Genomic DNA, 16,793 nt, shown 5'->3' with positions numbered 1-16,793 from the left:
GCAATCAACGTCGTGCTGTTGATGAGGCACATAAGTGGAAATGAATCGGTTCTTTTCAGGACCACCATTATGTTTGGGAGGAAGGTTAAGTTGAAATAATTTTTTGACGTAAACTACGTCTAAGGAAAGACTCAGATACAGGGTGTAAAACGGAAATTTCCAAATTCGAGACCGTCGCGAAATTAGGATAGATTTCAAACACTAATAGCGTCTTTATCTTTCGATGGATTTTTAATCACTTACTCTGCAGAAGTCAAATGATGGATTGAATTTATTGCAACAATCTCATGAATTTACTCTCAGTCAAACCAAATTCCTCCATTGAAAAAATTAATGGCCTGAAAAGGACAGATTTCAGATCATGCAGATTTCTAATCACCAACACAACAGCAACCATTCGATAGTCAGAATATCACAAGAGTATTTCACTCAAATGCAGATGCTGGCTCTATGGCTCTACCGCTACACTGCAACAGATTGCCATCGTTGGATTCTCTGTCGCAACGATCCTGTTACGAGCGCTACCTACGCCATCGGTGGGAACGGAGAGCGTGCGTCAGATGGAGAAGCTGCAAACATGTATTTGCATGGATGGAAATTAAACCTGAAACAAGTAGCAGTCTATCTACTAAAATAATAATGTTGAGGGGAAATTTCACTGGTATTGATGTTATCCATGCGAATAAATTTTTGTAGCGTCCCTGACGCACGGTCGTACGGACGCACGGTCACCAAGCGATTAATATGAACTTTGATCAAAATTCGTCTCGCCTCAAATTATGGCTTAAGAGCTGCTTTCACTGATGACACTTCAGACGCAACCGTTGCAGAAATAAACACCACCATATCCGTCATCGTAGAGACCCGCAAGAAAATTCCATCCGAGTGCTGTTGATGCTGACGGCGACGACCGCGCGACCCACACCATCGCCGGGAATAAAATTTCCGGTAGGAGCTCCGCCGATGCCGATGGTCTGGTCTCCGCGACATCTCGAACGAAATGGCTCGCGCGCGCGGAAGAGCTGCTTTCTTGTAATCAATAAATTTGAACCTGTAGCCACGCCCCTTTGGTGAGTGTTTGACGGTTACACAATATTTGCAGTCATACTGGACAACAAAGAGGAGGGACTAATGAGCCATCTTTATTGGTTATAAGAAAACTGCTCTCCCCGCGCGCGTGGCGCAATCAGCCTCATTCCAGTTCAAGACAGCAGCACGTACGGACGTGTTTTTGCTCGCGCATTTTTGACGTAAACTATGTCTAAGGGAAGACTCGGATACAGGGTGTAAAACACAAATTTCCAAATTCAAAACCGTCACGAAATTAGGCGAGATTTCAAACGCTAATAGCTTCCTTATCTTTCGCTGGATTTTCGAGATTTGCTTATCAATAGATTCGGAAACTCTCCAGCGATCTGCCAATTCTATTGATACTATTGATTATCAACGTTAAACTATTGAAAATTTCATTTCTTTTCAAACCGGATGAAAATTCAATTCCGTTCAAAAATCCCCAACACGGACATCAGATTGCAGTAAGGTACGGGCCTTTTGATCCACTGCTTCGTTTAGAGATGTCGTAAAATTCCGATTAATCGATTATTAACTAATCGATTACTTTTGATTCGAGTCGATTATTGAATCGATCAATCGTTGGATATTAATTGATTCAAAATTAATCGATTATCACAACGATGAATCGATAAATCGAAGTAATCAATTAATCTGCGACATCCTTATGATGTCGTAAAATCCTGATTAATCGATTACTCTAGATTCTTCTCGATTATTGAATCGATAAATCGTTGGGTAATAATCGATTTAAAATTAATCGATTATCATAACGATGAATCGATTAATCGAAATAATCGATTAATTTGCGACATCTCTAGCTTCGTTTTCCCTGTGTATAAAAATCCCCATGTTTCGCGTGCGCGCGTCATTTTCATTCTGGATGTCACGGAGAACGGACCAGCGCAGTTCCAACGATAACGCCTGTGTTTGGTCTGTTGTGGTAAAAACTTATGGACGATTCAAATCAAGCCCAACTCAGCACCTAAAAACTCATGGATGAATTGATTCATCGTATGTTTTCTGTATGTATGTAGAATCACGAGCGCGCGTCAAACGGAGAAGCTGCAAAAATGTATTCGCATGGATGACTATCTACTAAAATTATATGTCTTTCTCTGAATCGGGATCTCGTGATTCTACTACCGACGGAAAACAATCTGCCATCACCAAGCAATTAAGTTTTACTTTGATCAAAATTCATCTCGCCTCAAGTTGTGGTTTAAGAGCTACTTTCATTGATGGTAGCCAATCGTTAGTAGGGGAAATTACGGCTTTGGCAAGTTTTGTTCCATTATTGTCAGGGGGTTTTCTTTAACTAATTATGCTCAAATTTGGCCTAAATTTGGCAAAGAATGTGCATATCAAAGAATATTGTGGCCAAATTTCATAAAATTTGGACAACAAAAACCCCCCTAACAAAAATAGAACAAAACCTGCCAAAGTCGTCATTCCTACTTCATACAAGAAAATTTAATCTGAGCGCTGCTAATGTTAATGACCCACACCATCGCCGGGAATAAAATTTCCGGTAGGAGCTCCGCCGATGCCGAAATGGCTCGCGCGCGCGGGAGTAATCAATAAAGTTGAATCTGTAGCCACGCCCCTTTGGTGAGTGTTTGACGGTTACACAATATTTGCAGCCATACCGGACAACAAAGAGGCGGGACTAATGAACCATCTTAATTGATGATAAGAAAACTGCTCTCTCCCGCGCGCGTGGCATTTCATTAGAAATGTCTCGGTCGGCGGTCTCAGCATCGGCGGAGTTGCTGAACGAATCAATCGGTTCTTCTCAGGGCCACCATCCTATGCAAAGGGAGAGGTGAAGCGAATATTGTTCAAAGAGCAAATTAACCACTTGGCGACGCCATAATGTCGCCGTCCGTAGCAGAATCACGAGTGCGCCCCGGGAGCAGTTGCTACAAATATGAATTCGTATGGATGGCATCAGTGGCAGCCAGGTGAAATTTTCTCAAGATCTTATTTGATTTTGTTGCAGCTTGTGATTGGGAAGGCGGATTATTAACAATCAATCGAAAGATGGAGATGGAGACAGTTCAATCGAAATGATGCCATCAGTAGCGAAATCACGAGTGCGCTTTGACGCGTGGTCTTTGCATAAACATGATTTGACGGTAGTTATTCAAATTTCTAAAGTTTTAATAGAAATACCCATACAGTAATGGAATGGAATGTAGTAAAATATACAGTAAAAAGTGCAATTAAACCTGATAAATTGAAATTTAGAAATACCCTAGTTTAGTTAAGCTCATTTAGAATATTTTTCGAAAAATTCGAAAAAGAACAATGAATTGATTTTAAACAAACAAAACTAAACTACTCATATGTGTGTACTCATATTATACAAAACTCGAGAATTCAATAAATTTGTTTTAATTACATAAATATATTAGTTCCTTTTAAAATGTAAATTTCTTAAGAAATCCAAAGAGTAATTTTGTAATACTCATGGATAATGGCACTAGATTCTTCATTTCACCAAACTGTTTCACGTAGTTTACGTCGGGCGGTCGTGTCTTGTACACAACCCTCATGATTTTTTTAAAAATCAAACTATCGAGTATCAGCAGTTGCAAGGGGGCCAAATTTCAAAAAAAGTTGGCATTTCAAAAACAAACAATTTTATTATTTTATAGTTTTTGCGGAATTACATAACTAATTAGATACTGTAACCGGAGAGAGGATCGATTTTGGTGAAATAATTTTCAATTTGCTATACGAACTTACGATTTACGACGTTCGACTTTCAATTGACGAAACAGTTTCACAAAATAATACAAAAAAACAACAGTGAGTTATATTTTCACCTAAATACCAACTAGGCACAACAAATACAATGTAAACTAGAGATGCGTGACGACATAGGTCGATGTTTGGGTATATTTTTGTTGTAAAAAAACAAAAACTTGTGGAAAACCCATGTGTTGCAAGTCACCCCGCTGTTGCAAGTCACCCCGTTTGACGGTATTAGGGATATTAGGGTGGTTCAAAAAATCAATTTTGCTCCACAGTGCTCATCTAATTCTTTACCATGTTCTGAGTGTCCTCTGAAAATTTGAGCTCATTTGGATTAAAACTGATTTAGCACAAGCCGTTTCAAGTTTGCATGCAAATTAGTATGGGGAAATTTATTTTTTCATTATACTGTTAATGACGTTTCCCTATTAAGCGCAGGTTAAAAGAAAACCTACATAGCTAAAAGGGATACTCAACAGCTTTCACCCAACGAAAACCGCAAGTTGATTAATCGTCCCAATAATTAGTAATCGATTTTAAGACAGGTTGCGGATCTTTAGTCATGATCGTTAAACTTCTTTGAGGGCATCACTGAAATGTGCAGTGCAACATAGGCTTTGTTCCAATTGGAGAATTAAACTTAAAAGTGACAGTTCGGAAATTAAAATATCACCCGGAGATAAGAATGGCTGGTGCTACCCAGCAATACCAATAAAACATCGATCAAAAATGATTCGATATCTGTCAAAAATAATCTTGCTCTGCGAGCAGGGTTATTTGAAAATTTTTAAACTGTCACTTTTAAGTTTAATTTGATTTTAATTCGCGAAACGGACCAAAGCCATAGTAGCCTGAATTTGTGTGTGCTATCTTTCGCGCCACGAGCAGCAATGTTGCCTGTTGATGAGTTATTCAATTGGGTTGTTTAGGGGTATATATGTTTTTACATATTCTGAATCTACATAAAAAACTGAGCCCAACCCCAATTTTTCAGAATTTTTGGAGCCCCGGAACTATTTTTAGTTTGCATTTTAAATTTATATGGGACTGAAAATTTGTTCTTATGCTGCATGGGCCAACTGTCATTCTATGAATGTTAGTGTCATTCTATCGATTGAAATGGATTATTGTTTGCTGTTCAAAAATGTAAATAAAAGGTTTACAAACAAAATAAAAATATGTTGGAGATCAGGAAAGCATGCTCTTTATGTTAAACGGCAAAAAACTAGATATTTTTCTTAGCTAAACAACCCAATTAGCTCCAGAAAACCACGGTATAGATTAAATTCGATTACTAATTATTGGAACGATTAATTGAGATGCGGTTCTCACTGAGTGAAAGCTGTTGAGTATTCCTTTTAGCTATGTAGGTTTTTTTTCAACATGCGCTTGATTGGGAAGCGTCATTAACAGTATAATGAAAAAATAAATTTCCCCATACTAATTTGCATGCAAACTTGAAACGGCTTGTGCTAAATCAGTTTTAATCCAAATGAGCTCAAATTTTCAGAGGTCACTCAGAACATGGTAAAGAATCAGATGAGCACTGTGGAGCAAAATCGATTTTTTGAACCACCCTAAGGGATATATTTTAATCCCCAATTTACAGATGAGGGGACATTTGAGGACATTAGGTTTGCGGGACCATTTTATAGCGAAGAATTGTGATAATTAAAGTTTTTCTTCTACAACTTTTTGATATTAATCTTTGCGTGCAAAGCAATTAAACTATCAAAAAGCTGAAGTTTTAAGCTTTGGAATGATATATAAAACTTTATATTTGGAGAAAAGATGACTTCATAACATACAAATCAAAGTAAGAAATTATGTTTTAGTTTCACCAGCTTTTTTCACTTCGCCAGCCCATATCTTTTGACTGAATAAACATAGCGCTTCAATATTTTCCGATTCTCTTATCTAGGGTATATGCTTTCATATGATATATAAATTAGACAAATTGGAGATAGTAAATTTTTCGATTAATGGCTACCCTTTTCCCCATAGTGCATCGTAGCGCTGCAGGAGGTTTGTTGGAAGGGATCAATGGTGCGAACGTTTAGAGGCCTGACACCAAACCCCCTAAATTTCCGGAGAACCATCCCTTCTTATTTCCGGTGGAAAAAAAACGGTACTTGGCGTCGCCATTCGCATTGGTCCACACACATCCGTGTGAATAATGTCCAACGGCTGTTTGGATTTATTTTCCGATCGCTTTCGGAATGGAAGGCGTGCTTGGGTGTCGACTCAAATTTGAGAACAAGATTCCCTGACTTTCCCTGACTTTCCAGACCCTTCCTCAAAAAATTCCAGATATGAAAAATGTTTTTTTAACTCCTAGAAACGTATGAAAATCTCTGCATGTGTGAATCATTGTCCATATGAGTTCCTGAGCTACTGGAAGCCTAATCACTTCTAGAAACAGAACATTAACCCGTATCGGCCTGAGTGAAGGAAAAAATTCAAATCATTGCCATTTCGTCATTTTTTGTCGTATTGGCCTGGTTTTATCACTGTTCTGCTTGTACGGATCCCAGAATTCAGAATACATGTTGGGACTTGTGATGTGGTCCTCCTATCCGGAGTAATCCCGGTGGGTCAGAAATTTATATGTGAATTCTGGGATCCGTACAAGCAGAACAGTGATAAAACCAGGCCAATACGACAAAAAATGACGAAATGGCAATGATTTGAATTTTTTTTGTTCACTCAGGCCGATACGGGTTAAGGATTTGTAGAATATCGTAGGTAATTCTGGTCGATCACAAAGATTCAAGTAAATGCGCATAACTCCTGAAAGATTTTCATATTTCTAAACCAACATTTGAAAAGGGCGTAACAGTTCAAAATTAGATTTTACAGGTTTCTTAAATTGGCTCTAAATAATGTTATAAGTTTACTGGTGCCTTCATCCACCATTAGAAATTTTCTTGGACTCCCTGGAGTCGCAATATAGACATCCAAGACAACTGATGGACTTCTTCAAATCGTTGAAGTTTTTATTATCTTTCTGGAAATTTGTGTGAACCGTTGTATTTTTTGACACGACTTTTGAACTTCCAAACAATCGGAGAAGCTTCTAGAAATCCTTCTAATGCCGGTAAAAAATCGTACGATAAAGGTATTTTCGAGAACATCGAGAAACCTCCATTGGCTCTCAAGTATGATTACGGAGTAAGCATTCTTATTCACTCTCTGTGGAGTTTATAGACTTCTAAAATTAGTTACGAATCAATCCCTACAAGCTCACATAAATCTATGCAGCACTTACAGTAAGCCCAGCAAAACATTCTAACCACTGCAATACTTTAAATAATTTGGTTTAAATTATTTAATTGAACACCGTCTTCAATTTATAGATTCCTTCAAGAAAACGTTCAATTCAAATTTGAGTAAATACCATACAATCTACCAAGTTTTTAGAGCAGAGCTTTTGAAAAAAATCTACTGAACATCTATCAAGGAGTTCCAGGATAAAAACTATCGAGGCAGCTTTTTTAAATCCCTTGGGATTTCGTACTTATTTATCAGTGAGAATTCTGAGGTAATTTCTGGACAAAATTATCATAGATCAACCAGAATATTTCCTGATTAAATTGTTTTATAAACATCGGCAGCGAATGTAAAACTGAAACATTACCATTGATAACAACATTATCCGCCTCTTGCGTCCAAGCATAATTATGGAGGTTCGAGTAGCGTTTAATTGAGACCTTCGCCACCTACGTATATGAGGTAGACCATATGATACTTTTATCCACTGTCATTCTCTCTACATGACCACTATTTTGACCACCTAAGGACGTGAGGATCGACCAATGACTGTATAACCCCATCATGAAATGGAAGTTACCGAAATGTTTTTAAAACATTACCCACAGAATCTTGTTTAGAGATGATGCCGATGCTGTGGAGTGCCGAACTTATTTTGCTTGATGGGAACATGACTTCTAATGAGGAAACTGCAAACAATTCAAAACGACACCGACACAAAACCACTCAAACTAAATAATCTTTAAAAAAAATGGATCAGGTCTCAACAGTGACCATTTGAGCAACGTGGCTTTGAACCTCTGTTATTGCTTAGAGATTAATAGAAACAAACTCGATTACCATGGAGAACATGAAAAGGCCTCGTAGTAGACATTTAGTCCAGAGACTGCCAACAGCCACAAAAAAGCTTTATAGTTTGATAGTGGAGATGGTTGTCGAATATAACTGCCTCAGAGTATTGTTTATCGGCTATGCAGTCTGATGACCAGCTAAAGCGCAATAATAATTCTGATCCGACGCGACGTTTCAATACGTTTATTGGTCCCTTTTCAATGGATTAAAATTGGTTCAGAGTTTCATTGTTATAAGTGTCCTTAGTTTAGTATATTGCTCGAAATTTTAAAAATCACTATAAATTTTCAATATTGGGTTTGTGATTTTTTTCCCTGACCTAAATCAAAATTCCCTGACTTTCCCTGACATTCCAGGTCCAAAATGAAATTCCCTGACTTTCCCTGACTTTCCAGGTTTTTCCAGGTAGTCGACACCAATTGCCTTCGAGATAACACTCGTAGACCACGTAACAGCCACAATCTTCGATGCATATTCCAGTCACTAGCTAGCCCTCTGGTCTCCAGATCATGAATTGCATTTGGCTTGCCTCGCCGTTAACAACTGGGAAAGTTTTGAATGAACAGCTGCGAGGCGGCCATACCCCAGTGGAGGATGTAATTACAATAAGGAGAATAAGAAGATATCAACGAGCACAAGTTTTCAGGCGGTAGAATAAAAGATATTTTAGTTACTAGATAAAGATTGTCGCTTCGGTTCCCTTTGTTCTGCTGTCCGGAACATGTCTGCCGTAATCTGAAAAAGTGACGTATGCGCCAAAATACAACATACTAGTTTTCCATTTTTCTGTTAAAGAGCTCGATGAATACTACTCGATAACACCATTTTCTGAAAATGGTTAAAACGTCACTTTTTCAGATTACGGCAGATGTGTGGTACATACCTGTCAAATCGTATGGATTTTCCTTCTTTGACATTTAGCTCCCCTGTCCTCGCCAGCAAAAGATGTTCCGGACAGCGACGACAGCGACAATCTTTATCTAGTAACTAAAATATCTTTCGGTAGAAAAGATACTTTTTTTTAACGTTCTTGATCCATAGTCCATACCCCAATAAAATGCACAACAATGCAGTCTTCTTGAATCGTAACATAGATTTACGCGAAGTCCCAATTGTACGCTTTAGGTATCCAAGCCTACAGATTTTTATAAATAATTTTCTTTTCTCCGAGTAATAACATAATACACTCAGGGAATCAATTTTTCTTGGATACGCACGCAAAACAAGCGACAAAAGAGAACCAACGACAAAGCTTCGTTTTTGTCGGAGATAATAATGACAAAGATTTGAAATTTTTTGTCAGCGACAAAAAAGAAAACTATCATAGTTTCTGCTTTTATGGAAATATTCGATAATCTAACTATGATTACAAAATTAGCATCGTATTCTCGAAAATATCAGAACATGCAAGGCAAACAATTCTTGTCATATTATGTTCGGGTCCTGATAAAGGCTTGTTGTGAGATGCGTTTGACAGTAACAAACTCTGTTGACGACAAAGGGTATATTAATAGGCGTTACTCGAATATTGATTCCCTAAATACACTAAATAAATTGCAAAGAATTCCTATGCTAGGCGAGTTTTTGGTGACCACTCTATCAACAGCTACTGGCTGCTGGTCCAGTCAGGCCAATAGGGAGAATAAAGTTTTAGTTTATTACTGACTGTGAACGCGCGCGTATCTCATTATAAATTTCTGTATCACACACTCGTCTATTGTGTTTAGAGATGCGTGCATCTCTGTCTAGTTGTTACCACTAATGCCAGACATAAAAGAGTTCAGATGTGCAATGTGACCCTTGATTTTTATAGTTGTCCAAAACATCTGGTTTGATATGTATAAGCAAGGAGGGGTCATAATTCATGGACGTTCCCTTAAACCATTCCCAGACCATCACTAATAAAAACTCACCTGAAAACCATTATTGTCCGGATTTTGCGGGTCAAGATTCCACAGATCAGTCCTCCAGTCTCTCGGTCGCGAAAATCCTTTCAACGCTTCCTGTAAGTCACCCTCCGGATTCCGGAACTTGATCTTCCGATCCGACGGCCAGGCAATCTCCGTCCGGAGCAGCGGCACCGGACCGTACTTTTCCGACGACAGTTCAAACGTGTCGCTGAACAGCGAGTTTGCGATTGCACCGCACGGAGCCACAGGCCTATTCGGATCGTCATCGACGTACGCAAACGGGGCACAATCGCTGGACGGAGTCATCGACAGCCGTCCCAGCAGCTGATCGTCATCGCGCGATTTTACGTACCGTCGATGGTTCTGGAAATAGTTGGTCAAACCGTAGTACATGTAGACCTTGCCGAGGAAATCCTTTTCCAGCGTGAAGTTCACCATGCATACACACTCGTCCGCCTCCTTGGCAGTGAGCACTTCCGCGCAGGTGTGATTCATGGACCCCAGCTGGACGCACTGGGTGTAATCGTACACGAACTCTGTGATCTAAAATGAAATAACGAAACGTTGTAAATCCAGTTTGAAGGAGTGGAGAAGTGATTTACTGACAGCATTAGAGAAATAGAGCAAAGCCACTCCAACAGGGATAAAAGCAATTCCGATGACGAAAAACGCTGGAAGCACGGTGCCAGCCGTCAGCACCGGTTGCCATGCCGGAAGTCGTTGCTGCTTGAAGGCAGAGTCTGTAAAATAGGATAAAATATCAATGGTAGGTAATCATTGGCAAACAACATTTACTCAAAGCTATGAGTCATTCTTCAGTTGAATCGATAGCAGGAATTAACTGCACAACTTTGAAATTGATTTGAGTTCTTATCTATATTCATTTGACGCATTATCGATTTTTCAGAACATTATCACTATTTACAACACAGCAGAAAACTGGTTCTTGTTATCGGAATTTTCCAACGTGATAAAATCAATAAACTACTTCCTTGTTTTTCTCCATTCCATACAAGAGCAAAACTACTCACCTGAAGGTCGTTTGGATTTGGGAATGTCCCCGCCATCCACCGTGTCTGGCATCGTAAGCCCCGCCGCTGTAGCGCTCCCGAGAAGTCTTTTTCGGAGTTAAACTACGGAGATTTCACTGTTTTTATCCGATGGAAATCCTTTTATCATTAAGCAGCTGAAAGTGACGAAGTTTTTCTGATGTCGAATCAGAATCAGAAAAAAAAATCGATACTTTTGACAGATGATGAAAATCGATCGAAAAGCATAAAACGAAAACAACCCTCCAAAAGGTCTTTTTTAGGCAGGGTTGGATTCTGCACGCTTAGATTGGTTTACCTATTTATGGGTACTTGGTTCACTCATATATGGGTAACTTCAGTTGTACCAATATTATTAGTAGAACTTACCCAAAAAATTGGTAAAATTTACTGAGATTCTGAAGAAATTGACTTTACCTACATTTGAGTAACTGACTTCACCCATATTTGGGTGAAAAAATAAACACAAACAATAATTCCGAAGTGATGGCCACGCGCGTCAAAGTTGCAGAAATTCTTAAATTTCCCTATTTTTATCAATAATGTAAAGTCTAAAGCAGCTGATGTAGTTCCGAGTGCAGTTCTTCATACATGAAGATATATGGAGGTAACTATTTGGTTGTTCTTTATTCAATTTGTTCTATTTTCATCATATTGATTGTCGATACACAATTTTTAGATTGCAACTTCCAGACGAACTGTTCCAGTCACGATTCGCAGCACCATGTCGACCTTCTTGCAGGTGACGATCGACGATGATACGGCAGATAGTGAGAATGGGCACAAGTTCCAGGGGGAAAACTTCTGCTCATACGAGTCTCACCCCAAACTACTTGCTTCGGAATCGGAATCCTTCAACAACCCAGACGACACCCAAGATGAACGCGTTTCAAAAAAGCTCCAAGCGAACGCAAAAACCGGATGTTGCCTCGCCTTGTTGTTTTCGAAGTGACCGCGATGGCGAAAAAACAGCAACAGATCGAACTAAGTGGCAAAGGAGAAGGAAAAATCGGAACGACGGAGCCGACGGAGCAACCTGAGCGCGAAAGGGGATGTTGTTGCTTTTTGTTAATTCAGCTAAGCTTGAACAGGGAAAATTAAGTCTCCCAGCCGCCAGACTATTTTGATTCTATTTTTCCGGCAAATCCCCGTCATCGTCATCTTCATCATGGACGTTGTCATCGGTATGATTGGCCTGAAGCTATGAACACAAAGACCGGACCCAACAATAGATCATCTCATTGCGAAAGCGGTCTTCTCCGTATTGAGTGGGAGGAAAACAATAATCCGAATGGCCTCGTGGCCTCGTCGTCGGTTGGCTCGGCTCTTCAAGTTTGCCCGAAAGTGTTCACCTTTTTGCAGGATAAAAGAACTAATTTGTTTTGCTGTCAACTGGTGCGGCTGTTGAATTAACACCCGGACTGCAGATTATTTGGTAAGTTCAGTGAAATTTAATACTTTCTTGAAAAAATAGGATTTAATTTTGACTTTCAATATTTTCCAGATCTTTTTGCGGTTTGTCGCAACCAACAACATATTTGTCCGGAACAAGCTGTCACCGGTTCCGGAATGGCATGCCGTAAAATGTTATTATCAGTTATTAGTGCATTTGTTGCCCGCTAATTAGTGTACCAATGCTTGCTGAGATTAACGTGCATTTCACCATACTGACACAAAGCGGCTGCTGAGGGATGTTCCGGGCCGTCCAAGATAACTGCCATCTGTTCCTGCTGTTGATAATGCAGTAATAGAGCAACATGATTATTTTATTTATGTAAAATGTTTTATCAAAATGTTTGAACCAATAAAATATTTTACTTTATATTTATACTGAAAATAAAAAGTTTTGCTTAATATTTATATAATAATATAAGTTTGATCCAACAGGATTTTCAAAACTGAAAACAAAAAAATATCACCCATATTTAAGTAAATTTCACCCATAACAATTCACCCATAAATAGGTAAACGTTACCAATATTTCCTTGAACCACCTGTACCCAAATATGGGTAAATGGCACTTCACCCATAAATACGTATGTGCACTTTTTCGAAATTATAGGTACTGTTCACCCATATTTGGGTGAACTGAACTAAGCGTGTGGGATGAATATCTTGGCTGTGCATGCAACATATGTTTCGAAATGGACAAATTGATATGAAATTTGCGAAAAGAATCCACGTGTCTTGGAGGGACGTGGATTCTTTTTCGCAACTTTCATATCAATTTGTCCATTTCGAAACATATGCTGTGCATATGCACAGCCAAGATATTTAACATCGTACGGCCGAGTTGCTGAATAATATGCAATTAATTGTAATCAAGTGTCGGTCTTTCACCGTCATTAGTCGTCTGAGTACACGCGACCGCTTACGTTAAGGCAATCAAACTCATCAAATGCTTTAGCCAAGCAAGCCTTTGGCACAGCAGAGTGCGATTGAATTCGCATTCTATACCGTCCCGCCCAGACAGTTCCTGGGGGCATGGAGTGCGATCCTCTCGTTTAATAAACAATGTGCACTCTGCTTGGCTGTGAGTATACAATAGTAAAGCACATGTGGAGATTGGACAAATCAAGCATCCGAAAGATATTCAATTTGCAAAAAAGAGAGCTAACCGCGGTGGAGGTTGGTACTCGGATTCTGATGGCTTTTCCGCAAACGTGACCTTTAAGTGGTCTTGTTATTGTGTAGGGGTTATCACGCCTATCTAGAGAGTAGGAGGTTGAGGGTTCGTGTCCCTCCAAGACACGTGGATTCTTTTTCGCAAATTTCATATCAATTTGTCCATTTCGAAACATATGCTGTGCATATGCACAGCCAAGATATTTAACAAAAAAATAGTTTTCGTACGGCCGAGTTGCCGAATAATATGCAATTAATTGTAATAGTGTGGGATGAGATAAACCCACACGGAAGAAAAAAAAGTACCCAGCGTTGAGTTTTTTTAAACTTATTTTTGAGTTATTTTTTCTCTTCTCTTTCATCCACTCTTATTCTTCTGTTGTCAAAAACAAAAGAGCCAAACAATCCAACGACGCCAGTTCAATACTACACGCTCGTTTCAAATCACTCAGAGACTGAGTGAAATTGTATTGCCGTCTCATTTTTTCTCACGGAAATCTCATTTTCCGTAAAAAGTGGAACTACTCAAATTTTTCAAATTCCACTTTTTACGAAAAATGAGTAAGATTTCCGTGAGAAAAAAAGAGACGGCAATACAATTTCACTCAGACTCTGAGTGATTTGAAACGGGCGAGTAGTTACAAGATTAAGATTGTTGCTTCGGTTCCCTTTGTTCTGCTGTCCGAAACATGTTGAGTACTGAACTTTCCTTCATTGACATTTAGCACCCTCCTTGCCAGCAAAAGATGTTCCGGACAGCGACGACAGCGACAATCTTCAGGTTCCCCCAAACACACGCGACGCGACAGTCGCGACGCGATTCTATCGCTTGGCAACAGCGATTCGGTCGCCGTTGGTATGGAAGCGTAAATAGAACATTACCTGCAGCGACCCAGCGATAGAATCGCGGCCACTACTTGTCGCCGTCGCGGCAGGGTAAAATCAGCAGTGATTCAAATCGTTCGGGGCTGTCGGTTTGAATATGAATCTGAAACATTCATTTTCCCAGCAGCTGTTCTAGATTCATTTTTTATACCAGTCAAATGTCAAAAAAATAAAACTGGTATAACGCTCCGTTCTATTTTCTGCAGATTTGAACCACGATTGAATCACGAGATTCAAATATTTTCCAATTGTTTTGGTGTATGAATGCGTAATTTTATCTACGGATCAATCCACTTTGCAATTACGGCGCCTTTCTTGGCGCCAATATGATGGTTTCATTTAATTGACAATTTGAAAAACATGAATAGAACACTGCTGGGGAAACCAGCGAGTTTGTTCTATTTGGCTCCAGATTCAAACTAGAATAGTGGTCGAAAATTTGGAATGAAACTGAATCACTCCCGATTTCACTCTTAGGTCTGGGAGAGCCTCCCGCATAATGAAATACGACATACCATGCAGTCAAAATTACATATGCGTTATAAGATATATTGTCACTATTCACATCATTGTTAGCATACAATTTTAAGCTTGATTCACCATTTCAACCCTACATCAACACTTACAGTTAATACATAACATGCTGTCGATGTGTAATTATATAGTTCTTCAATTGTACATCTCCCAACTGATGTATGGTACATCGAAAATTTTGTTCGAAAAAACGACCGGATTTAAATGTTAATTATACTTAACCGCCTATTACTCATATAGTCGTTTGGCCGTTTACCATCTGAGCTACTGTTGAAACAGTATATAAGAGTGTTTATTTATAGTTAACTATTATTAGTGAGACCATCGCTACAATAACACTTATTCTCTTCAATTATAACATATGCTGTCTACGTATGGTCCATGATTATGCGGGCTTTTATATTGTAACTAAAATATATTTTGATAAATCAAGCCAACTTTCCTTAACCTGATCAAAAATCTTATACAGCTATAGCAGGCTATCGTTTTTAAGAAAGCACCAATTACCAATTACCAAATTTGCCAAATTTTCAAAACAAATCTAAAAGAAAACACTACCCAAATTTGGGTAAAAGTTTATGCGTTATTCTCATATTAGATGCATCTTTAAGTGCACGTACTTTTTACTTGAGTTTTGGGTTTAAATATCTATCCGTGTATGAAAAGCCTTTTGTTTTTCTTAGAAACGTCAGTTAATTATTATCGCAAGCGAGCACTTTGTCGCTTCGCAGTTGCTGAGGATTATTTTGGTGCTTTTGATCCTGCAACGGAATAGCAAAAATGTACCGGAATACCATTCGAACTGGACCTCAGCTTAGGGCTCTGCTCTTCGGGGCAACAAAAGTCGTGTATGTTTCTATCTGGTAGATAAAAAATACATTACTACATGTTAAATAATTTTTGTTTTCAGATCCAATGCGTCACCGATCAGTACCCTCTCGAAAATAACATCCTCAAGGGTCCTGGCCAAGACCCATTCGCCATCTGTACGCCATGTTCGTACGATGTTCATCCAAACCCAGGACACTCCCAACCCGGATAGTTTGAAGTTTCTGCCCGGAGTTGCCGTACTCGAGAAAGGTCAAACGATGGACTTCCCCACGCAGGCGGCGGCCCTCTGCAGCCCGCTCGCTAAGCTTCTGTTCCGCATCGAAGGCGTGCGATCGGTATTTTTTGGAGGAGACTTTGTAACAATTTCCAAGCTGGAGGATGCCGAGTGGCGCTTGATCAAGCCGGAAGTGTTTGCCGTAATTATGGACTTTTTCGCTTCGGGCCTGCCGGTGGTGACCGATGCCAAGCCCATGGGGGATACCCAGATCAATGAGGATGACGACGAAACGGTGCAGATGATCAAGGAGCTGTTAGACTCCAAAATAAGGCCGACCGTGCAGGAGGACGGTGGAGATATCATTTTTATGGCCTTCGAAGACGGCGTGGTAAAGCTGAAGATGCAGGGTAGTTGCTCATCCTGTCCCAGCTCGATTGTGACGCTGAAGAATGGCGTCCAGAATATGCTGCAGTTCTACATACCGGAAGTCGTTGCGGTTGAGCAGGTCTTTGACAAGGTGGACGAAGTGACGGAGACGGAGTTTGAGAAGTTCGAGAAGCAGATCAAACAGAAAGAAGATAAGTAAAGATTTTTAGGAATGAGATTTGTATATTAATTGACTACTAGAACTAAGTAGATTTTGTTGTGTATAGTATTTAGTTATTCGAATAAATATGATCCATTATTAGCTGCGAAAGTAAAGCCTATTCAATTACGCCGATGGTGCAATAAGAAGATAACTTTTGCCTGCCCTAACTACGACAACAAACCATGATTGTTGTCTGTCTG

General features: G+C 39.4%; 2 protein-coding genes and 1 long non-coding RNA gene across 3 annotated transcripts in view; 2 read left to right on the top strand and 1 right to left on the bottom strand.

Annotated features, from left to right (window-relative positions):
- Positions 1-11,101, bottom strand: part of LOC134207848 (cell cycle control protein 50A) — a 30,709-nt gene extending 19,608 nt beyond the window's left edge. Inside the window, exons 1-3 of the mRNA XM_062683800.1 lie at positions 10,895-11,101; positions 10,470-10,603; positions 9,867-10,406 (exon numbers count right to left, since the gene is read on the bottom strand). Coding sequence (XP_062539784.1) covers positions 9,867-10,406; positions 10,470-10,603; positions 10,895-10,946 — 726 coding nt within the window. The 5' untranslated portion in view covers positions 10,947-11,101. The remainder of the gene's footprint in view (positions 1-9,866; positions 10,407-10,469; positions 10,604-10,894) is intronic.
- Positions 11,102-11,308: 207 nt separating this feature from the next.
- LOC134207849 (uncharacterized) lies at positions 11,309-12,755 on the top strand. The gene is made up of 3 exons (XR_009978434.1): positions 11,309-11,519; positions 11,592-12,347; positions 12,417-12,755. It is a non-coding gene; the product is annotated as an uncharacterized LOC134207849 (long non-coding RNA).
- Positions 12,756-15,644: 2,889 nt separating this feature from the next.
- Positions 15,645-16,706, top strand: LOC134207845 (NFU1 iron-sulfur cluster scaffold homolog, mitochondrial-like). The gene is made up of 2 exons (XM_062683798.1): positions 15,645-15,804; positions 15,867-16,706. The coding sequence occupies exons 1-2, from the start codon at positions 15,737-15,739 to the stop codon at positions 16,588-16,590; spliced, it is 792 nt and encodes a 263-aa protein (XP_062539782.1). The 5' UTR covers positions 15,645-15,736; the 3' UTR covers positions 16,591-16,706.
- The last annotated feature ends 87 nt before the right edge of the window (positions 16,707-16,793 follow it).

Source organism: Armigeres subalbatus, chromosome 1, assembly GCF_024139115.2.
Source record: "Armigeres subalbatus isolate Guangzhou_Male chromosome 1, GZ_Asu_2, whole genome shotgun sequence".
Classification (NCBI taxonomy): domain Eukaryota; kingdom Metazoa; phylum Arthropoda; class Insecta; order Diptera; family Culicidae; genus Armigeres; species Armigeres subalbatus.
This window is presented reverse-complemented; position numbering and strand designations above follow the sequence as displayed.

Excerpts from the sequence above, each read along its gene's own strand:
- LOC134207845 (XM_062683798.1), top strand. The coding sequence starts at position 15,737 with ATGTACCGGAATACCATTCGAACTGGACCTCAGCTTAGGGCTCTGCTC. Across the intron at positions 15,805-15,866 it reads TTCGGGGCAACAAAAGTCGT|ATCCAATGCGTCACCGATCA; the intron begins GTATGTTTCTAT and ends TTTTGTTTTCAG.